We start from the raw sequence: 24548 nt of genomic DNA on the forward strand, positions 1-24548 counted from the left end.
TTTTTTTAAACGGAACACCCTGTATATTATTCTATTTTTGGATTCTACGATTGAAATAAAGGTAAATTTGATTGAGTTTATCACACTTAAACCTTACCGTTTTTGAATATTTCCAATTTTATGAAATTGCAGTAAAAAATTTAGGGCTTTATTTCTCCAAGGATATCAAAGTTTTTAATACTAAATATTTACTGAAGATTATTTATTGATCAGATATTGTGATGCAATAATAAAACTTTTACTACCTTATACAGAGTGTCCAAAAATTTATATTAAATAATTACTATCTTTAAACGGCAATAACTTGTTTAATTTAAATGGAACACCCTATATATTTTACGTGAATCAGATGCACAATGTAATTGTCTATCAAATTGTATTATACCATTTTTTACCCATCGGTTCAAGTTTTTGTAGAAAATGCATTTTCTTATAATTTAGACCTCATTTATCACTATACCCATGAAACACGATACTAATGATACTAAAAAGTCAAACAATTTAATTTACAAATTGCTCAAAAATCATCAAAATCGGCCCACTAGAACAAAATATACTAAACTTTAAAATACATAGTAATCAAATTTTAAGGTGTCCAGTTAGATCAAAGTTTTTCTTGATACTTCTTAAAGAAAACTCTTAAAAACTTACAGACGAATGCTCATCGCATCCCAAAATCGCATAGTAATCTTCCTTCTCGCTCTTCTTATAGTTCAGTATATCTCCCACCGTGGTAGACATCTCTCCCTCTCCCTATCTCAGCCTCCCCTTACGATTCAAAACAACGAAAAACCGCGGCGACTCTACAGACGACCGGACAATTCAGAATCAACACCTGTTACGAGCACCGGGACGACGCGATCTGAATCCCGAAATTCGGGATTCGGTAACCTGGATGGGTTACACAACGCGCAGGTACACACAAAAAGAGGACAGATAGACAGACAGAGAGGCTGTCTGGATATACTACATGGACAAATAAACAGCGCGCGTAATTTGATTTGCGTTTAAAATGGAATTAAACTAATTCAAACTCAAAACCGACGTGATACGATAAACCAGCGAAACAGACTGGTGATTTTGTTAAAGTGAAAGTAACTGGCTTGTTGGGGAATTACGTGCAAGATGCCCCGTCACTGTTGGCAGTGTAGCGCGGGTTTTTTCATAATATTCTTATCGTTTGGCGGAATGGGAAACTATAGCAATGCGCAGAAGTGAAGGAGGAATCGATGAATCCCTCGCCGGAGCTCTTTGGAATGTCCTAACTCCGAGCCTTCGCGTATAAGTATGCTAATAAAGGGGTTGAATGGAAAAAGGCTGACAGATTTTCGTGCTGTCTGGAATTGGGATGGAATGTTTAGTCAGACGGCGAAGACGATTCAATAAACTTGACAATTAAATGGCTAGATTTAAAATATTTTTTTTTTATTTATTTGATAGCTACAGAGTGGTCCGAACTGTATTCCGGAAACTTCGGCAGCATATTCTGCAGATAAAAATAAGTAAAAATGTTCGTATAGATGTATGTCCAAAAATGCTTAGTTTCGGAGATACAAGGTGTAGAAGTTTCATTTTTATTTCGATTTTTTCCAAATAATTTCTGCAGTAACATCAATATTTGGATTAAAATTGGTGTTTAGGAGTTTTTTGACATGAGAAATTTGATTTTGATGTCAATATGACTCCTACTAGTAGAGAGCGAAACCTACATATTTTTAACTGATTTGAAGAGTAATAACTTTTCGTCCGTACCTGTATAAAACTACTGAGTAAAAAAATATACACTTACGACGATTTCAACGTAAAAAAGGTCTCTTGGTAAAAATCGCTACGAGTAATGGTTTTCGAGATATTTGGAATCGAAATTATCAATACCTGTCATCACTCACATAAATTAAACACGTTGACTAAATAGTTATTGGACTGAGATCATAAATTTGAAATCTTTTTGTACCAAAACTTCAACAAAAACTGTTTTATCATCATTTTTTGCAGAAAAAATATGATTAATTTAAAAAAAATAAAAATTTCCCAAATTTATTATTTCAGTGATTCTACTCGACGTGTTTTTTTTTCGTCAATAATGGCATGTATTGACTATTTCCATTATAAATATCTTAAGAACGGTTGCTCGTAGCGATTTTTACAAAGAGATATTTTTTACGTAAAAAATCACAGAGATGTATATTTTTTCCTCGGTAGTTTTATACAGGTACGGACAAAAAGTTATTAAGTTTCAAAATAGTTAAAACACATGTAGGTGGCGCCCTCTACCAGTAGGAGTCATATTGACATCAAAATCAAATTTCTCATGTCATAAAATTCCCAGACACCAATTTTCATCTAAATATTGACGTTACTTCAGAAATTATTTGGAAAAAATCAAAATAAAAATGAAATTTCTACACCCTGTATTTCCGAAACATTTTAGGACATACATTTATACGAATTTTCTTACCTATTTTTATCTGCAGAATATGTTGCCGAAGTTTCCAGAATACTATTCGGACCACCCTGTATATCGTAAAGCACACATTAACATATTTAATTTCATTCAGGAAAATAAGGTTTTACAGTAATAAGCCCGCCAATATTTTTACCGGTCTCAGGCTTGATTTTCATGCATCCGTTATCCGTTGATACGATGGTCCAACGCACAGTGATGCAGAAGTTCCCAATAGCGGCAAAAATTCAAAATATCGGAAGTATTTTTTTAATAATTATAATTTTATTCGTATACTTTCCAATAGTCCATATTTTCAGAATCGTGAAGATTTTTGAATAAAAACGGGCCCATTATTAATCCCCGATAAGAAATGTTCGAGCTTAATTATAAGATTATTAGCTGAGTTCTAGTTTTGACTTCCCTGGTACCAAGACCTTGATATAATTAAGAACTGCTTAATCTAAAATCACATTTTAGGTAAGCTAATACAAAATGCTCCAAATTGCTCCAAAAAAATATGATGTACAATTATTAGCCTTTTACCCTTTAGGTTGCCTAACTCTCCGGAAAACCATGATTTAGTTTCCCAAAATAAATTACGTATGACAGTACTGGGTATTTCTAAGGTGCTGTAGAATATTATTGTTGGTTATTTTTAATTAGTTTTAGAAAGGAAACTGTAATATATTTTCACTTATTCAATTTAATTTTCGATATACAAGGTATTCAAATTTAAAAATATTTTTTTAATGTGTAATTTTAACTAGCTTTTCCTAGTTATGCCTAAGTTTTTATTCGTTTTGTGCTTATATGACATTACATTTAATATTATTAGAAATCTCATTAATTTTAAATAATTATTGTTAATACAAACTACAAAAATGTGTCAACAACTTTTATCAAGAATGTCATGCCCCTTCTACTAAGTTTCTCGGATATAGTATGAGATCACCAAGACTCCTTCTTTCAAGTAAAATAGAACAGCATCCTGAGGCTCTAAAAGTTCTTATAGATTAAATTATTTTATTTTTTTATACATTTGCTAAATTCATCTTAAATATATTAACCATCTTATCTAGAAGCTTTAGGATAATTTTTAGTTTCTTTTTCTTGCGTGATTTTAAAAATATCAAGCGTGATTTAATTATGCTAGTAATAGCGTTTTTGGTCTTTCTAATGATTACCTACTTATTTTGGGAAAACAATATTGTTTACTGTTAATTAATTTACATGGTTATATTAGTTTGTCCCGATTAAAGCACTTTAAATTTGTATTTCTTAGAGAACATTTGTTGTTTTCTCATAATAATATTTAGTGTATAACCTTGATTGCTGTATATTTCTTGTTAATTTATTATTACTATTAGTAATTGTATTATTTTAAACAATATTTAGCAAACGATCTAGCTATTAAAGGAGCAAATACTCTACTAACTGAGCCAGAACCAAAAACCTAGAAGACTCGAACCTTAACCTGGAATTAGAATCCTCCTAACCTCACAAAATTTCTCAGAACTTACGACTTAGATTTTCCTTGATTTAAGTAAGAACAATCTTCGGATTATCACGTGGTTTTTGGACACTGTCTCCTCAATGAACACCCCTGTAGATCGAAACTAAGAAACAATGGTTCGCCATTGTGTGGGAAAGCAGCTTCTGTGGGAAAAGACCAGTAGTTACATATGGCATAGAAATACGAGAGGAAACGAGCAAAACCAAAAGTATGTTAAGAGTCGCTGAAATGAGGAACCTAGGAACCATAATGGAGAAGACTAGAAGGGACAGAATTAGAAACACAAATATCAGACAACAATGTTGAATACAGGACGTAGTGAGATGGGGTAGGTAAAGAAAAAGACAATGGTTCGCACAGGTAAAACGCATGGAAGAAAACAGACTACTACGCGTAGCTCTTGAAGGGAAGCTAATGGGTAAGAGACAGCCGGGAAGACCTCCAAAAAGATGGGAAGGCAGTTGGCAGTCCATCTCCTAAGAACTCCTATAGAGGCAACCTTAAAACTAACAGATCGACTAGTTCTCAAATAAGTAGAAGAAGAAGAAGGTACTGGCTTTTGTCAAAGCTTTGGGCCTGTATGATGAGTTATAGAATTAACTTAGATGGGTCAAAGTTAATGGAGAGTGGATTAATAATATCCGCTATGCCGACGATACGGTCTTAATTGCAGACAATATACACGACCCACAACAACTGGTCAACAAGGTAGGAGAACAGAGCAAAGCAATGGGTTTAAACATCAACATCAAGAAAACCAAATTTATGATTATATCCAGAAACCCAGATGTGTTTATAAACTCCATCCTAACATTTAACTCAAGGCCCATAGAAAGAGTAGATAAATTTAAGTACTTGGGCATCTGGCTCTCCGAAGATTGGACATCAGACAAGGAAATTAAATGTCGCATCGAACAAGCTCGGCAGGCATTCTTGAGATTTCGAAAAGTACTTGTCTGTTCTGATTTTGACCTTAGCCTTAGATTAAGATTCGTAAAGTGTTATGTGTGGTCGGTGCTCTTTTATGGTATGGAAGGTTAGACATTTAAAGCAGCTACCATCAACAAATTGGAGGTTTTTGAGATGTGGCTATATCGCAGAATCCTGGAGATACCTTGGACGGCTAGATTGACAAATGAGGAAGTTCTCAGACGTGTTGACAAAGAGCTTGAATTATTTGAATTGATTAAAAAGAAAAAACCGCATACCATAATATCAATTCTTGCATTTGTTGATCGAAGGCAAGATCGAAGGCCGGAGGGGTATCGGAAGGAAGAAAATGTCTTGGCTGAGGAATATTAGACAGTGGACAGGGCTACTCGATGTTCAGTCGTTAATACACACCGCCCGGAACAGAGAAGCAATGAAAAATGTTATCGCAAACATCCATTAATGGATCTGCACTAGAAGAAGAAGAAGATGAGTTATAACTCAAGAAAAGGGGACACAATCGATCTATAAGGTTTTGGTGATTAACTTCACCTCCTCCCATTCAATCTACATTAAATCAATCCCAAACCCCCTCAAATCATAGTAACTGAAAATTTATTTGCAAATTTTGAAAAAGATAGACTTCATACAAACATTGCAAGTTAATAAAAGCGTGTAAAACTCAAACCAAAACCCATCTAAAATAAAGTTAATAAAATATAATCTAAGTTTCGTTCGTAAAGAAATATTTCCTTTAAACTGGAATTAGTTCAGACTAAATATTTATTTTACTTTTCAACGTTAGCCTCCAAACTTTTACCTTTTACTTTATTACTTATTTTCGCCAATTAATTTTATAATGGAAAAGTTCCCATTTCGAACTGGACCAAGGTTTTCCAGATTTTCAGTTTGTTTTTCTAAAATTTTTCCATAATATTCTCTTATTAAATTTAATAAATCGTTTATAAGAAATCTAAGAAAATATGATACTAGAATGCCATGCCAGATTATTGGCCTACACCTAAGGCAACATTGTACGGCATTTTATTAAATATTTTGCATAGAGATATCTGGAATATTTTATAGGCGCGTACGAAATACAGCACGCGTCTCAAAACCAGATGTTAGCAACTCATAACATAACAGGGACGGACTTGGAAACAGAAGGTTAAAAATAAAAATTAATTATCGTGTAGTCGTTGCCTGAATATTTCATGAATTCTCTCATATTATAACAAATAATATAATCGTTTTTATCTTCTACAAGTCTACGTGTCTATCAAATCATCCAAAAATGTTAGTTATTTTATTATACCGTACTGGTCATCCAATTTATGTGGTCTGGATTTTAATGAGTGTGACAGAATAATATAAATGGTTGACAGACAGAGAGACAAAATCAAAAGCGGCAAACAGTGTTGCCGGTTTTTTACGTTTGTAGGAAAATGTGTCTAGAAAAATATAAGCTACTAGCATGTACCCGCGACTTAGTTCGCGTCGAATTAATCATTTGTAATGGTAATGATAAAGCAAAGCAAGAATTTCCATTAACATACAAACTGGATAAAATTTTCTAACATTTATGTCAGCATGAAAAAAAAACAATATGGCGATATTATTATATAACTTGATAATATTTGAGGGGTAGTTTCACCTCGTTGGAATTTGACTTTCGGAAAATTCGTTTGCCAAAAATAAGCTTTTTACGTCAAGCAGTTTAAGCAGAATCGTGGTTAATCAATTACCCAACTTTTTGGAACACCCTGTATCATTTTTTTAAAAATTTCAAAATATGTAAAAAAACAAAATAAATTAGGCGTGTCCAAGCGTTTTCCCGAAAGACTAACCGTTTTTTAAATAACAAATATTGTAATATTTGAGGGGTGTTTTCACCCTCTTGGAATTTGAGATTCGAGAAACCCCTCCTTATCGAACTTCTACACCCCACAGTCAATCCGTTTGCCAAAAATCAGCTTTAAACGTCAAGCAGTTTAAGCAGAATCGTGATTACTCAATGGTCATATTTTATGCAACACCCTGTATAAATTTTTAAAAAATCTTAAAATATGTAAAACAACAAAATAAAATATACGTGTTTAAGAGTTTTTCCGAAAAACTCACCGCTTTTTAAATAAAAAATATTTTAATATTTGAGGGGTGGTTTCACCCCTTTAGAATTCGAATTTCGAAAAATCCCTTCATATCGAACCTCTACACCCTAAAGTCAATCCGTTTTCCAAAAATCAGCTTTTTACGTCAAGCGCTTTAAGCAGGATCGTGATTAATCAATGACCAGATTTTTCGAAACACCCTGTATACATTTTTAAAAATCTTAAAATATGTAAAAAAACAAAATAAAATATACGTGTTTATGCGTTTTTTTCGGAAACTTGACCTTTTTTAAATAAAAAATATTGTAATATTTGAGGGGTGGTTTCACCCACTTGGAACTGGAATTTCGAAAAATCCCTTCTTATCGAACCCGTACACCCTAGAATCAACCTGTATGCCAAAATTGAGCTTCTTACGTTGAGTGGTTTGAGCAGGATCGTGATTAATCAGTGAGTCAGTCACTTAAGGATTTTATATATTAGTATAGATTTATCCAGTACGGACCTGCAGCCTCTAAAACAGGACCGACATTCCTTTTTTCGCGTTTGTTTTCACACGCGAGGTGGATGAATTGGCCTGAAAAATTATTTTTAGATTTTTTCATTTACAACATTTACAAATTTTCATTAAACCGCCGGATATTAAGTTTACACTTAACGATAATTATGAAAACTGGGTTAGGACGGTCTTGCAAAACAGCTTAACAGAAAAGAAAAACTAACAAGACGCTATATTTGTCTAACGAAGAATATGCTCTAATATTAGAATAAGTTAATCACCGCGACCTTATAGGTCTATTATGTCTTAGGGCTTTGACAAAAGCCAGTATCCATCTCCGATATCAGTCGTACCAAAGTTTATAGCACGAATGGCGCACTCAGTGATCAAGTATTCTGATTTTTCCCAATTTCCTCTACAGAATCTATATTCGCCGTTGTTTCTTAGCTTCAATCCACTGAGGTGTTCATTGAGGAGGCATCAGTGTCCTGTTAAAACCCCGTGACAATCCGAAGATTGCTCTTATTTAAATCAATGAAAATCTTATTCTTGATATTTCTCGGTTATAAGTCCTGAGAAATGTCTTTAAATGTCATAGATCGTTGGAGGATTCCCGTTCCAGGTTACGGATGGTGTCTTTCAGGTTCTTCAGTTCCACTTTAAGTTGGTTACCACTTGGGTAGCAGAACGGTTCTAGTTCAGTTAGAGGAGTGTTCGCTCCTTTTATAGTTAGATCGTTTGTTTTTCATTACCTTCTATCCTTTAGCGAGCTGGCACCCAGAGTGGAAGGACTTTATTTTCTTTGATTAATTTGTTCAGCTTCTTTAGGCATTCTTTGACCAACTTCGAATAGATGGTTACTGAGCTGATCGCTCTCATTAACATTTCGCGATATTAAAATATAACATTATACTTTAACTGAAAGTAAATAGGAATAAAAGCTTAAAAATCCAGCGAAAATCGCATCTTGACATCTTTTTTCAAATCCAAGATATGCAAAATAGTAATAACTATGAGAATGAAGCCATTAATCTACAGGGTGTCCCAGGCTGAGCGTGCATTAGAAGTTTCTAGAGAACTACAATATCTAGATCGGAGATTTTTTGCACATTATTGTTTTCCAGCGAGATAATAAAAATATTTTCAATATAGCGGCACTTCTGGAAATACCGGAGGTTGGCAGCAACTTTCTTATTTTAAATGGGTGCCCCCAATTTTTATTACATAATTAAATTATCTGTAAAATTTTATGAACTTTGATATTAAACACTCTATAGTACCTAACATTAACCGTTTTTTGAGAAAAAAAAATTAATATTTTTGGACGAAAAAAACTGCCTGTCAAAAAAATGTGTATAGCCTAAGCCAGGTGCGGGAAAGTGAAATAGCAAAAGCGGTTCCACCGTTTCCACGGAAATCTCAAATAAAATAGTTCCAGCCCTAGCCACTAGGTGGTAGTGCAATTAATTTTTAGGTTAAGAAGTTGCTACTAGTTTATGCCAGATGGCGTTAAATCATAATTTTTTTTGTAGTTTCCATAGTTTCCAACGCCCATTGTCGTTGTCATAGCGCCGATCATAATATTATCAAATAAATGATTATCAAAACGTTTTTCAAACTATAATTTGTTATATGTGTTTTAATTAGACAATTCCTTTTGTTTGTGGCCCTAAAAATATAATGTAAGTCTTTTATTTTTGCCATCATTTAAGTACCTATTTATATTTACTCCATTTACAAAATTTTGGGCGTATTACGTTGGTCTTGTTTTATTATAATAAACGACGTTTAAATATTTGACTTATAAATAAGAACTTTAAATAATAAATAATATTTCACGTTTGGCTTTAATTTTATTTAATAATTGTATAAATTATACTGCTAAATCTTATTTTTTACACAGCACAACGATACTTGTTATTAGTATTGTTGAATTTGTGTAAAAAATAAGATTTAATAATCAAATCTAATTATTTTAGAGTAAAATTCAATAAATACGCTCATTTAAAAAGCCCGCGCTTCGATCGATTTAAAACAAGCCCTACTCAATAGATGGCGCCACTTCTGTAGGACCATTTTTCAGTATGGCAGAGTCCATTCTTTTTCTAGCTAGGTATATTCTTTGGCCTAAGCATCAAATTTAGTGATTACTACATCTACTGTGACATAAAGAGAAGACATGTGCTTATCTATTTCAAAAGTTAAATTGTTCGAATGTCATATAATAATGGCCGCAGCTGTCATGGAATTGAGTGATAAAGACATGATCATAAATATTTTTTTCAAGTGGATTTTTTCCAAACCAAACCAAACCCACTTTTTTATTTCACTAATGAAAAAGTTTTCCAATTCGTTACTTTTTGATTAAACATGTTCTTATACCCAAAAATAAATAGTTTTTAAGTTGTTTACGATTTAGTTTTAAAGCGTACATTTTTCTTGATTTTAACTAGTAGATGTAAAACAATAGATCTGGTCATGTCATATTGTAACACTTTGTTCAGAAAGCAGTATGTCATCGATCATCATTTCCAAGACAACTTTGCGCCGTTTATTTTTTCGATCATGTGGTATAATATAATTAATAATATCAACTATTAGATATCACTAAAGAGCGAAAATACAAGATATATTTTTATAAATAAACTTTTAAAACTCTTAAGTAGGCGGTATTTATATTATAGGAAATTCAAATAATAAGTCTTCTGACAGATGGAAATAAATTGTCTCATTGTTTGACACTTAATGTCAAAGGAAGCTAGATCAAATTAAGAAAAACATACGTTTTGAAACTAAATCTTAGATAACTTTAAAACGATTTATTTTAGGTACCTATAGGAACATGTATAGTCAAAAAGTAGCAGCATTTTGTATCATTTAATTGCCTCTTCAAAATGCCTGTATTACTTTAAAAATCGGATGATATAATTGCTGCATATTTTGAATGCTTGGGCGATGAAGTAATTGATGTGAGGGACTATGTATGGGTAATATTTTTTCACTGAGATACAGCCGAGGGTCATTCTTAGTAGGACATCCGGTACAATTAATTGTTTAAAATGGGTAGAGAATGTAGAGAAGTGAAGAAACCACTTCCCTACATTTTCAGTTCAATCCATTTAAATACAAAAAATATTTCTTGTACCTAGTCTTGAAGTGTCAATTTTCGTCAACGTTCTATCGAGAACACAAAGACTCCGAACCGTTTAATGTTCCGTGTCGTTGTACTCTACTCGAAAAGCAAAAATAATGTCACAATAGTTATTTTCGGAATTGGAAAATGCACACGATTTATCATATCTCACGGGATTCTATTTTCGAAAGCACGTTTTTTGTTATTACGACTATTTGGCAGGACAGAAAAACTGTGGATGGAAAATTAACCACAACAAGATGATTTAGACCTTTATGTACTCTTTGAATTGCCACGTTGAATGACATAAGTTGCATTTTAATAAGTAATGAGACTGTGAAGGTAACGTTGATTTAGAAATCCAAGATTTTTGGGCTTCAAATTATTATGAAATGTTTACTATTTATACACGGTGGTCCGAACTGTATTCCGGAAACTTCGGCAGCATATTCTGCAGATAAAAATAAGTAAAAAACTTCGTATAAATGTACGAGTATGTCCTAAAATGCTTAGTGTTTCGGAGATACAGGGCGTAGAAGTTTCATTTTATTTGGATTTTTTTCAAATAATTTCTGAAATAACGTTAATATTTGGATGAAAATTGGTGTGTGGGAGTTTTTTGACATGAGAAATTTGATTTTGATGTCAATATGACTCCTATTTGTAGGGGGCGCCACCTACATGTTTTTAACTGTTTTGAAAAGTAATAACTTTTCGTCCGTACCTGTATAAAACTACTGAGTAAAAAAATATACATCTCCGTAACTTTTTACGTAAAAAATGTATATATATATATATAAACGGGATTTGGTTTAAGTATTTAATACTCATTTCCAACTACAGCCTATTGCTGCTCTTCCTGTACCCTACGCCACACATCTCGATTTAGAGCGTCATCAGCTTCTAGGTTACAAGCTTCCATTGCTTCCGTAACCGTTCCGTTCCAGGATTTTCTAGGTCTACCTCTCTTTCTTCTGCCCTGGGGAGCCCATTGAAAAACTCTTTTTGGCCACCTGTTCTCCGGCATACGCAGAACGTGTCCAAACCATTTTAAGCTGGATTTTTCGATTCGATCCAGTACTGTCTCCTCCGATGCATTCATGATACGCCTGACCTCGATGTTTGTCTTTTTTTCCATTGGCTTGATATACCTGCGCTTCTTCTAAGGTAGTCCATTTCAACAACTTCGATTTTGCGTTTCGCGTCTGCACTCAGAGTCCATAGCTCTGAACCATAGCAAAGAACTGACTCCACCAATGTTCTTCCAAGTCTCTTTTTAGTTGTTGCAGATAAGTTTCGGTCCCACCAGAGGCTGTTAAGACATCCAATAACTTGTTTGCTCTTCTGAATTCGGGTTTGTATTTCTTCTTGCCCAAACCCTCGTTGTTAATGTAGCACCCAGGTATTTAAATTTGTCTACTTGTTGAATCTGGACGTTATCATTAATGAAGACTTCAAAACAAGTGTTGGAATTGACAGCTAAGTATTCGGTCTTCTTTAGACTAACCTGAAGTCCCCATTTGTTGTATACTTGATAAAGCCTCTTAGTCATGAACTCTAGATCGTATGAGTCCTGCGCAATCACGACCTGATCGTCTGCAAAGCTCAGGGTAAATAGTGTGTTGTCCCCAATGGGTATTCCCATACCTTGATATTTCGTCTTCCATTCCCTAAGGGCTAATTCGACGTAAGCGTTGAAGATCAGAGGAGATAAGCTGCATCCTTGTCGCAACCCTTTTGTGGTGTTAATTGGATTAGATAGCCTGTGTCCTATCTTAACGTACGATTCATTTTCTTTATATAGCTATTTTATTATCTTAAGCAAAGGTCTATCTACTTCTAAGATATTCAATACTTCCCATATCTTGCTGCGGGGAATAGAGTCGTACGCTTTCTCCAAATCAATAAATGCTAGATGGACTTCTTGATCTACTGCTATCTTTTTTTCCATCACCTGCTGCAGGACAAAAAGGTTATCTGTGAAAGATTTCCCCGGTGTGAATCCGCTTTGGTCTTCCGAGATTTGTCACCAATACTGTCCCTGAGCCTACCCTGTAGCACCTTTCCAAAAAGTCTGCTGACCGAACTGTTAATGCTCTATAACAAGTGGGGTCGTTACGATTTCCCTTTTTAAAGATGGACACTATGTGAGCCACTCGCCATTCTCGGGGTAGTTTACTTTGCAGGCAGCACTGGTTAAATAGCTCTGCCAGACGCCAGCGCAGTCTTTGGGTTCCACACTTTAACAATTCGGCTACAATATTACCAGGACCTGGTGACCGTCCATTTTTCATTCTTTTGAGACTTTGATGTACTTCTCTTTCGCTTATCATTAAAGTGCCTGCAAGGTTGTTCTCATCTTACGTAAAAAATGTCTCTTGGTAAAAATCGCTACGAGCAACCGTTCTCAAGATATTTAGAATGGAAATACTCAATACATTTTATTACTGACAAAGAATAAACACGTTAAGTAGGATAGTTAGATACTGAAATAATAAATTTGGGAAATTTTTATTTTTTTAAATTAATTATAAATTTTTCTGCAAAAAAAATGATGATAAAACAGTTTCTGTTGAACTTTTGGCACAAAAATATTTCAATTTATGATTTCAGCCTAATAACTATTTAGTCAACATGTTTAATTTAGGTCAACAATGACAGGTATTGATAATTTTGATTCCAAATATCTCGAGAACCATTGCTCGTAGTGATTTTTACCAAGAGACTTTTTTTAACGTAAAAAAAGTCGTACATGTATATTTTTTACTCAGTAGTTTTATACAGGTACGGACGAAAAGTTATTACTCTTCAAAACAGTTAAAAAATATTTAGGTGGCGCCCTCTACAAGTAGAAGTCATGTTGACATCAAAATCCAAATGTCTCATATCAAAAAACTCCCAGACACCAATTTTCATCCAAATATTGACGTTACTTAACTCGTAATACAAAACTAAATTGTCAAAACGCATGACAATGTCAGGAAATAAATAAATAAATGCGGCAACTTGACATTTTTTACAGCAGGGCTACCACATGAATCCCTAGCGGGAAATTTAAATTCCAGTTAGTCAGCCCGGTGCCGAATATGTCCATGGTTGGTAACACAGTCAATTTTTATTGCTTTAACATCGATAAAAGTGTAGTACCATCACAGCTTGAAACTAAAAGAATTTCGGACTTTTGAATTGACCATTGTCTTTACTTATTTTTATTTAGACAAAGTTTCGGTCTACAGTCTAAAGCTAAAGTATACCAAAACTAACTTAATTTGGTCAACTATAATAATAATATCAATAATAACAAATAAATGTACCACACAAAATGTTCAGTTATCTAATAAACATTCAACATTCTAATGTTTATTTTGTCCATAAAAGCTACCATAATCATCGGCATGCATAGTTGGGTTACTAGTACACACATTGAATATCGAAATTGTCAATAAATAATACAGTTCAGTTTGACGTTATAGTGATCATATTTGGAGGTGGAATGCATTAAAAATAGCATTAATATCAATCAAATTATGGCAATGATGGTACCACGTTTTCGACTAACAACACATTTTATCTGATATGGAATGGAAGGAAGTAGTGATAGATTAATATATATGAATTAATGTATAGGATTATAATAATTCTTTCATATATTATAGCGTCTGCAAGCATATTGGAAGTATCGAGATATATTTTGTTATACTTGAGATATTTACTAGGAAGTAAAGATGGGTATGTCCGGATGGATACAAATCCATGGACCTCTCTCCGATACTAGTGTTGATGGATATGGATATATTAAAACAGCATTGGGATTGTGAATCTCAAGTATTCATTTAAGCTAGGATGACACTGTCAAAGCGTACTTGGACCAGGTACACTTGGATGCTACCATATTATCATCATCATTTTCAGCTTTTTCAACCATTTCCAATTATGATGTAGCCTCCCTCACTTCCTCTTTTTGTAGTTCCTAATTTCATGGTCCCATCTCAGGTTCGGTCTTCCTCTAGGTGTCTTAATTCCTTTTGGGTGCCATGCTGTAATTATTGTGGTCCATCTGTTGTCCGTTCTATACCTATGCTAACATAAACTGTACCTATAATAATGCCGCACGCGTCACTTGTACGCTGTTTGTGTATTATTGACTGTTTTATCTAGCTGAATATCAAACTAATTAGGCTGGCACCAAGGCAATGAAAAAGCAAATGATCTAGCTAGAAAAGGATCGAACACTCCACTAACTGGACCAGAACCGTTCTGTTTTCCAAACGGGAACCAACTGAAAGCGGAACTGAAGAATCTGGAAGACTCCATCCGTAACTTGGGATGGGTGTCCTCCAACGGTCTAAGACACTCGAAAAAGTTCCTCAGAACTTATGACCGAGCTAGCAAATTTTTAACCGAGCTAGCTATTTTTAATATTTTTATTAAAAGTCTGAAAAATATATATTTTTTATTTTTTTAATCTCTGCAACTCTCGAAATATATTTACTGATATCTTAAGATTATGTGAAGTGATCTGAAAGGTAGCCAAAAATGCAATAATATACCATTTAAAAAAATTATCCCGATCCACTCACACTTTTTTGAGCCACAGTATGTACTAGGATGTATTCTAATACATATTTTACAAGGTTTGCACTTGAACAAAATTTTCAGGAAAAAAATATCAAAGTTTATAAAGTTTGATTTCATAAATTTTAAACAAAATCTACAACGGAAATATGAAGCAAAATGTATGGAATTATAATGATAACCAATAAGGGGACCGTTTTCATTGTTCCACTCTCTCTTTTCGTAACTCATTTCTTCGGATGGCGTTAAATCTATTCTTATTCCAGCGTATCGCGTAATAAGATCCCTTTTTGTAATGCATGTGCACCGAATGAGTACATACCGACATTTTCATTCAAAAATAACGAAATATTCGATCGACGTACCACAAAAATAGAGTCCGTACGTGATGTTTTGCCTCGCGAATAATTGATTTCTGTTGCGATTTGCGATTATTCCAATCCAGAGTGGTATTTCTGGAATGGATTGGCAAAATATCGCCGGTTTACGGCAGATGTATCGACAGCAAATCACTAAAAATAGTCTCTGACAGCAGCCTGTAGCGAAAACAATGTAGTTCTTGGTAGAGTGTTACTATTTGAAGAAATTAAAAAAAATTGGCAAATAACTGATTAGATATTAAATAATATGCATCTACGCAATGCAGAAATCATTACTTTTCGATGTATTTTTTTAATATGACGAGATGGTTTTGGCGACTATAGTTGTAACGTCATATTACGCTGTATTGGATACTCTATACTAAGTTAAAAAAACGTTAAAGACTGATACAGTGTTTGTTTTAATAAACATTAATAACAATAAGAGAACCAACAATATTAAAGAAAACATCTGTAATACTCAAGTATACAAACAGAAACAGAAAGAAAAAATTCACAGTCCTTTACAAAGATGCAACCGGGGGGGCATTGAAAATGATGAATAAAAACGTAAAAATATGATTAGTGTTAATATGAGTGTATTACATACATAAACTTTTTAATACCTACTACTGTATCTAAAAGACTTTTTTTAAATTACTAAATTCTTAGCCACGCTTCTGTTTTTCTTGGCTGTTGTGCGTCATGTCACAGATTAACAGGCCGACGTTTGCACCACAAGGCGATGCTGCAGACCACTAGGTAGACCGGTCGTAGAAATTTATGTTATACAACTTGTAGTCAATCTACACAAATATTATCAAAAACTTTTTTTCTTTTAAAATGTGTTCAGATTTTGTAAAAAGTATAAGTCAAAATCGCAACATTTAAATTTGATATGAGTTTCTTAGTTTTTAACTAATATAGTGGCGAATTACAAAAATTCCTTTTCAATGAAAATTAATGAGTTAAATAAAATAATTTAATAAATTACTAGCTTTTTCTCGCGACTACGTTCGCGTTACACCTCGAATCGTTCATGCATTGATTTAAATTATTTTTTACTTCTTTATAGAGAGCTAGTGAGCATAGATGTTTTTTTTTATTTATTAAGAGCACTAATACTCTCTTTATAGGTTATTTTTCATTCTTTGAAGGATAATTGAGGAAAATATATTTCGTTATGATGTCACTAAATAAACCCTTGTATAAAATTTTATACTGTCTGCTTGTACAGCAAACTTTCATTCCCTATTCTACTCCCTAAGGGTATAAATTTCATATATTAGCTTTACCTTTGTACCAATTTTTATGTATATAATCCAGAGGTCACCAAGTTTTATATAAACTTTTACTAACTTTACCCATTTGGTTGATGAATTTCAAAAATTTCTTCTAATTCTTTTTGTAGGATTTCATTCTTCTAGGCCAAATAGTAAGGAATTTTCATACAACAAACTCTTCCGAGATAATTTTTTACTCTAAGAGGATGAATTTCCTAAAATCGCTTTGTGTAGCTAATTCACTAATGTCGTTTAAACGAACCTTTGTGCTAATATTTATGTATCTAAAGCTGGCGGCATGAACTCACTCTAAAATATCTAAAAACGTAATATATAATCTAACTGACACACCACTGACAATGACAAATAATTTATTTCTGGAGGTATTGTGTGTAGGTGTTTTTCAGGTATGTTTTAGTATTTAGTCGTTTTACACAAAGAAATAGCCATTAAGCACTATAAAAATACTTCATAACAAATCTACACATGGGATGGATGCAACAAAAAAACCCTTTGAGCTTTTATATATGTATGGATTAATTATTTTTCCAACATATTTTACTTTGCAAACTTTTATAAATATTCAGACTCGCCAATATCGTACTCCACCGTGTCCAGCCTGTTTAGCCAAACGTAGGCCGATTCCTCGTCGGCGGCGTCGTGACCCTGGCCGAAGGAAGAGTCTTGAAGACGCTCATCCGCGCATAGGAATAAGTTGACTGCGTAGCGTATTGCGTATTAATCGATTCTAAAACTTTCTATCTCGTGTATAACATGTTACGCAAGTTTATTATTTTAATCTCGATTTTAATAGATAAATGTGTGAAATGCCACCTTTGTGCCCTCTTATATCGTAAGAGGTTACGAAATATACTCCTGGTTACACCCCTTACAGAAAACAGTGTAAGGGGTGTAAATAAATTGTATAATCACTGTTTTTTATAATAAAAACTATAAAACATTTCTTATTTGTGAGATTAAAAAAACAAAACAATGCATTGGTTAAAATAAGTACATTCAATACATATGTATGTGTTATAACATAATATAGCCATTACTATTATACTATTATTATTAAAATAATATGTGTGTAACATATTTCTTTAACGAATTAACCTGTAACAGACATTTATATGCCCAGTATATTTTTGTTTAACAAACCAATCAGGAAAAGCCAAAACCTACCGTTATAGGAGGTATAAGATGATTAAACTGGATTAAACTTATATAATGACAACTACTTATCGGATAACAAATTAATTACTACTGTCAGCTAAGTTCAGCTACTGTCTAGGTAGAATATACCTAGAGTACCTACACCTACCTATGATGTAGGTAGATTAAAGCTTATTTTGACGTTACCTCTCACTTCGGTGTCACAAGCTGAATTTTTCAGAGATGGAAGTACAGTACATGATATGGGGACCCTTATTCCGAAAGCAGTACAAAATTAGACCGGGTAAAAGGGCACTATCATTAAAAATCGATATATTAATACCACCGTATAGAGAAAACAAATACTTATTTTTTGATCCAGTACACAATAAAGTCTTCGTAGGAAGTAATTTTTTATAATTATTTACAAAAAAACATTTCCATTAGCGCTTGTGACCAAAAAAAACTTTAAACATGAATAATCATTTCAATCATGCGAAAATTTGGTTTAAAAATAGATTTTTTTTAATATAACTTTCCTTTAACGAAAAACGAAGGCCTAAATGAAAAAAAAGAAACAATTTAAAAGTTTCGCTTATGTCTTGACAAGGTATCAAAGCAAACCCCATATTTTTTGCTTTTAAACTAATAAAGATATATCAATAAACAATTAGCGATGTAATGGTTTTTGCGCGCGCTGGCCGACTGCCGCCGCTGCGCCGAGATTTCCTATACCCTTGTATATATGACGTCATGGTGTGGCAAATGTAGCATTTTAATTCGATTTGGGCTCCCTTATATAGGATAACAGAAACATTTTCAATGTTAAAAATTGGCGCCGGGAGGCACGTATAGCCGCCCATACTAAAATATGTTAATAAAAAGTTGGTATAGGCAGTTTTTTTTAGTTTCAAAGTAAAGGATTTTTTTCATTTTTTTTTTATCTCAAAAACTGAGACTTTGCGACGATTACAAATTTTGTTGCAAATATTATTCCTAATCTTAATTTGAAAACCGTGTTTCGCTAGCTACAGTAATTTTGAAGTTATGATTTTTATAAAATTTTTAACTCCCTCCCATACCCCCGTAACAACCCCCCACCCCCACCAAAAACTAATGGCCAGATTCTCGGGTGCCACAGTATTTTTGTACCATATTTGGTTAAAATCGGTTCAGCGGTTTTTGAATTATCGTGTTACAGACGGACAGACAGACAGACAGACAAACAGACAACATCGCAAAGGAAGCCATCTCAGGAAAGAGATGGAAAGGCGGTTCCAAAAAGTACTGCCTCATCGTCACCTTGAACATCAAGAACGCGTTCAACTCAGTCCGCTGGGATCGCATTTGGGAGGCTCTCGAGCACATGGGTGTACCCCACTACCTACGAAGGATGGTCAGATCATATTTCAGCGATCGACTTCTGCTTTACGAGACGGAACAGGGAGCAGCGGTGCATGAGGTCACGGGAGGGGTACCTCAGGGCTCTGTCCTGGGGCCACTCTTGTGGAATGTTGTACGACGGTCTGCTCCACCGTGAATTACCGGCCAACACAACACTCGTGGGTTTAGCGGACGACGTGGCGGTTGTCCTTGTGGCGAAATACTTGGAGGAGCTGGAAGCTGCATTCTCCATCACCATCAGGAGGATAACATAGTGGATGCAATCGGCAGACCTGTCGCTGGCGGAGCATAAAACTGAAGCACTCCTAGTGAGTAGCCGGAAGAAAATGGAGACCATCACCATCAGAGTAGGCGACCATGATATCACGTCGCAACCCCATATCCGGTACCTTGGAGTGGCCTTGGATGAGAGGCTCAACTACAAGGAGCATATCTCCAGCGTCAGCAAGAAGGCGGGAGCAGTTCAGGGCGCACTCTCACGGATAATGCCCAATATCGGAGGCCCCAGGCAATCCCGGAGACGATTACTTGCAACAGTAGTTGCCTCCGTCCTGCTATACGGAGCACCGGTGTGGTCAGAATCGCTGGAACTAAAAACATATCGCAGGACAATGACATCAGTCCACCGACTCTCAGCGATCAGAGTGGCGTCAGCATACCGGACGTTATCACAGGATGCAGTGAGTGTAGTGGCATCATGCCTGCCTATCGACATCTTGGCGGAAGAACGCCAGCGACACCGTAAGAAGAAAGCCGAGCAGCAACAGGTCTTCTGTGAAGAAGAGAGGCCTGAAAGTCATCGTCTCTGGCAAGTGAGATGGGACAGCTCGACGAAAGGTCGGTGGACACATCGACTAATCCCGGATGTCACCAAATGGATCACCCGTGTGCACGGGGAGGTTGGATTCTACATCACCCAACTCTTGACTGGGCATGGATGCTTTCGAGCATACTTGCACAGATTCAAGAGAAGTGACTCCCCGAACTGTCACCATTGCCGCGTGGTGACCGAAGATGCGGAGCACGTGTTCTTCCGATGCCCTCTATACGAGGAGATAAGGACGGAACTCGAGAGAAATCTAGGCTTGTCCATCAGCCCAGAAAATATAGTGGACTGCATGCTGAAGAGTCAATCGGCATGGAACAAGGTAGCGGAGTATGCTGAGACCATACTCAAGAATCTTCGCACCACCTACGAAGGACTACTATAGACAGCAGTAACACCAAATAAGAACGCCCCGACGAAGTAGTATTTACAAAGAGTGCCGCCGGGGAAAGAACGTTCCTGGAGAGAGGACAGAGGTGTAGGTTAGGTTTTAGTGAGGTAAAAATCCCACATAACTCGTCTGGCACATAGGAGGTTTTACCAGGCGAGTACCTGTTGCAGGTTTCCCTCTTCACCTCTTAAATCTAAAAAAAAACAGACAGACAGACACCATGAAAATATTTTGTATTTAGGTCATTTATGACCCAAATAACTCATTTTGAGTGAAATTAAAAAAACTTTTTTTTGCCGATCCTAATAGCCTACCATACCTATTGGTATGGTCAGCTAAAAAATGATAACTGAAATAATTGCAAATTGTTGGTGGCGGTGGCAGGTTCATTTCGGTCTTAAAAATTAACAAAGGCATGTATTGACATGATCCAAAAAATAAAATGCTCAGGAGGCATAGTTCAAACCGTAAAATTTTATTTTAAGAAAATTCACACACGAAATAATTGCACAGAGTGTTTTAAAGTTAAGGTAAAAAACCAACCCTCGATTAACCCTGTTAAACGATACTATGCCAAATACTAAAGTTTACAAAAAACTGAGTTTACGAATTAAAGTTGACATAATTATATACAGCTTGGTAAAAAATTATAAAAATAGGGCTAAAAATAACAAAACTATAAAGCCCCATACTCACACTTCGCTACTTCACTTTCTTCCTTCGTCGCGTCCCTTCGTCCAAAAATCTTATATTTACTATGGGAAATGTCGATTTTATGTGACTGTGTGTTCCCTCGTTCCTTCGTCAAAACGCTCCATCGTCCGTTTGCTTCCTCGAAACGCTCCTTCCCCGCCCGTACTGTCGGTTTTTGGACGAAGTAGCAAAGGAATTATCACGAACACAAAAAAATATTAAAATATATAAAATATATAAATCGATCTTGGATTTCATTCGTAGTTGATTTCTTGATTTCGAAATACGTCTCTACAGGGTGTCCCATTTTCGTATGTTTTGCAGGGTTTCTCGTTTATGAGTCGAGATACAAAGATGCGGTTTTCAGATACAACATTACGCTGTTATTTTTTTATGAAACTAAAGATGCTACATACAGATATGTCCTAGCTCTCTTACTTCCTAAAATACAAGGCGAATCTGAAATTATTGCATTTTTTGATCCCCTTTGTATCATAACTTATCGAAAAGGTGAAAACGGTCTCCCGTACAGTTTTTCACGTAGAATGCAGTGACGTAACTATTTCTTCGTTGGAATCTGTCTTTCTTTAGATTGACTAAAACTTATATGTTTTTTTAAATACGATATTTTCTATATTATTTTATTTTCCTTATTACGACCTTTCTAAAATACTTATTTTCATAAACGGGGTAAAAATGCATTATTTAACTTTATTACTTATTACATAGTCGGCCGGTTTAAATTAGGTAATCAAAACAATCAACTAATTTATTCGACGTAAAATGTTGGTTATTGGCATGTTATTTAAAAGCAGCACAAGATCAATTTCCGTGTAGTTTATCAAAATATCACGACGCAAAGCAAAATTATCTGGTAAAATTAAGTTAAATAAAGGGCTGACCAACTGGAATTTAAATTTCCTGCTTTTCATTATAACACAAGAAAGGGGGAATATATTCTACATGGATAATGATGATTATGATGATAATGATGAAGAACTTCAGTATTAAATATACAATTTAATTCGGATAATTTCTGTTACTGTGCCATAACTGGCTCAAGCTTGGTTAAGTTTTCACCCGCTTTTTCAGCTCATATATTTCCACATAACCAAATTATATTATTTCCAGCTTGTCAAAAACTTTGGAAAGCCGTCCTTCTAATCCCTCAAGCGTCAGCTACTTCCACGGTATTCCGTATTCCGCCCAATCTATCATGTTAAATGACAGTGAGTGCGTGCCACATCTGCTCTCCGTTTTCGCCACACGATATTAATTTAATTCATAAAATTGGAGAGTTTATGAATGAAGTGAAGCAGGGGCAAGCAGAGAAATTATGTATGGGGACGCGTGCCTATTCCAAACTTTCGTTTTTGCATTTAATTTTAGAGCTACGAAACGGTCGGCAGGCGTACAGTCGAGTTGGCTCTGGATTAAAGTCGTTTGATATAGCGAAATAGTTTTGGCAGAAGGTTAAACATGAACGAGTTTGGTTCGCTGTAATAACTACAAAAAGGAGAGTTATTGAAGCAGCGGCGGCCTAAAAATAAAGTCAGACCTATACCTACAAATAAATCAAAGTAGAATATGAAAGCAAAATAAATACACGAAAAATTCCGAGAAAGATCTATTCAAAATTGTAGACTGTATAAGAGGGGGGAAGATATTCATCGCTGCCTTATAGGTTTATTGTGTCCCCCTTTCTCCTTTGAGATATAGCTCATCATACCAGTCCCAAAGCTTTGACTGAGACGGTTATACAGGGTGAGTTTCCTACGATGTTCTCTATGGGTATCTCGGAAACTACTTGAGATAGAGAGTCGGTTAAATGGGGAAAGAATTGCAGTTTTGTGGGGTCATAAATATGCGCCTTTCGGATTTTTGAAAAAGTTCATGGCTTACTAGATATTTGGAAAAAAAACAAATTTCGGCTATTTTAAAAATTGTCGCTAATTCCATTATAAGCTATTTTAGACAAAAAGTTTTCAGATAAAAGTTGTAGATAATCACATTCTTAATGAGATCGTGTCCTCTGTTTTTTTCTAAAGCCTGTCATTTTTAACATATCACACAAACATATGTTTTTTTAATGGAAACCATAGCTGGCCATGACTTCATAAAAAGCGGCGTTTTTTAAGCTTTTTAGCGATATAAGCTATAATATGTTTTCTTCGAAAAATTACTTTTAGAGAGTAATAGCCAATTCTTATCATTTTTAGAGTTATAGCCAATTCTTATCATTTTTAAACAATTTCACTTAGTTAACCATGGAAACAAGTTCAATCGCCGTTACTCTCAGAAATGTGAAACTGTCACATTCAAACTTTGTAAATTAAAAAAAACAAAAATTGTAAATATGAATTTATCAAATGAAGAAAAGCGTGTAGATACTCGCGCATCAATAGAGTGTCTCCAAAAGGACTTTCATTATGCCCCCATAAAAATTATTGATATCATAATAATACAAACTCAGGGATAGGAAGAGATGGACTAATTGCATGGGCCTCCTCGATTACCTGACCTATCCATTTTAGATTTTTTTATGCGGTATGGTTAAAAATAAGGTTTACAAAAGAACTTATGAATTAAGAGAGGCACTCGAACTCGAAGTGACGGTGCGAGAGAAGTTTAATTAAGTCAACCGGTCCTTTTGTGAGAGTAGGTAATAATTCAGTTTAAAAAAGATGTAACTCAAAACAATGGCGGATATTTTGAACATTTTCTAAAATAACTTAAAGTGTATGCAGTGACTGAAGCGATATTATTTTTTTAAGTTTTAGTTTGTGTAATGTAAATTCTAAAGAACCGTTTAGTAATATATTTTGACTGTTTATAAGTTATAAATCACAAAAGAATAAGAATGCCATGCAATCTAAGTGAAATTAGTCAAGAAAGATAAGAATTGGCTATAACTAAATTTAACTTTTCTAACAAGTCTTGAAAATCGTTCTCTAAAAAACATAACATTGATTTCCATTCTAGGTTATGAATGGAGTCTTCTAGGTTCTTGAGATCCATTTTAAGTTGGTCTCCACTTGCGATGATGAATGGTTCTGGTTCAGTTAGTGGAGTGATCGCTCCTTTTATTACCAGATCGAGCTGTTTCATTGCCTTTTATCCGTTGGTGAGTTGACACCCAGAGCAGAAGGACTTTGTTTTCTTTACCAAATTTGTTCAGTTTCTCTAGACATTCTTTGACCAACTTCAATTTGATGATTACTGAGTTGCCG

At 34.7% G+C, this 24548-nt stretch overlaps 1 protein-coding gene across 2 annotated transcripts in view; it reads right to left on the minus strand.

Annotated features, from left to right (window-relative positions):
- The window catches only part of LOC115882687 (J domain-containing protein-like), a 40154-nt gene extending 39000 nt beyond the window's left edge, over window positions 1-1154 (minus strand). Inside the window, exon 1 of one of the 2 annotated variants that reach the window (XM_030900890.1) lies at window positions 652-1154. In XM_030900890.1, the coding sequence (XP_030756750.1) occupies window positions 652-741 (90 nt within the window). In that variant the 5' untranslated portion in view covers window positions 742-1154. The remainder of the gene's footprint in view (window positions 1-651) is intronic. The other variant, XM_030900889.1, reaches the window with a different exon arrangement.
- Between the last annotated feature and the right edge of the window lie 23394 nt (window positions 1155-24548).

The sequence above is a fragment of the Sitophilus oryzae genome, unplaced genomic scaffold, assembly GCF_002938485.1.
Source record: "Sitophilus oryzae breed Bouriz unplaced genomic scaffold, Soryzae_2.0 scaffold_179_pilon_pilon, whole genome shotgun sequence".
Classification (NCBI taxonomy): Eukaryota; Metazoa; Arthropoda; class Insecta; order Coleoptera; family Curculionidae; genus Sitophilus; species Sitophilus oryzae.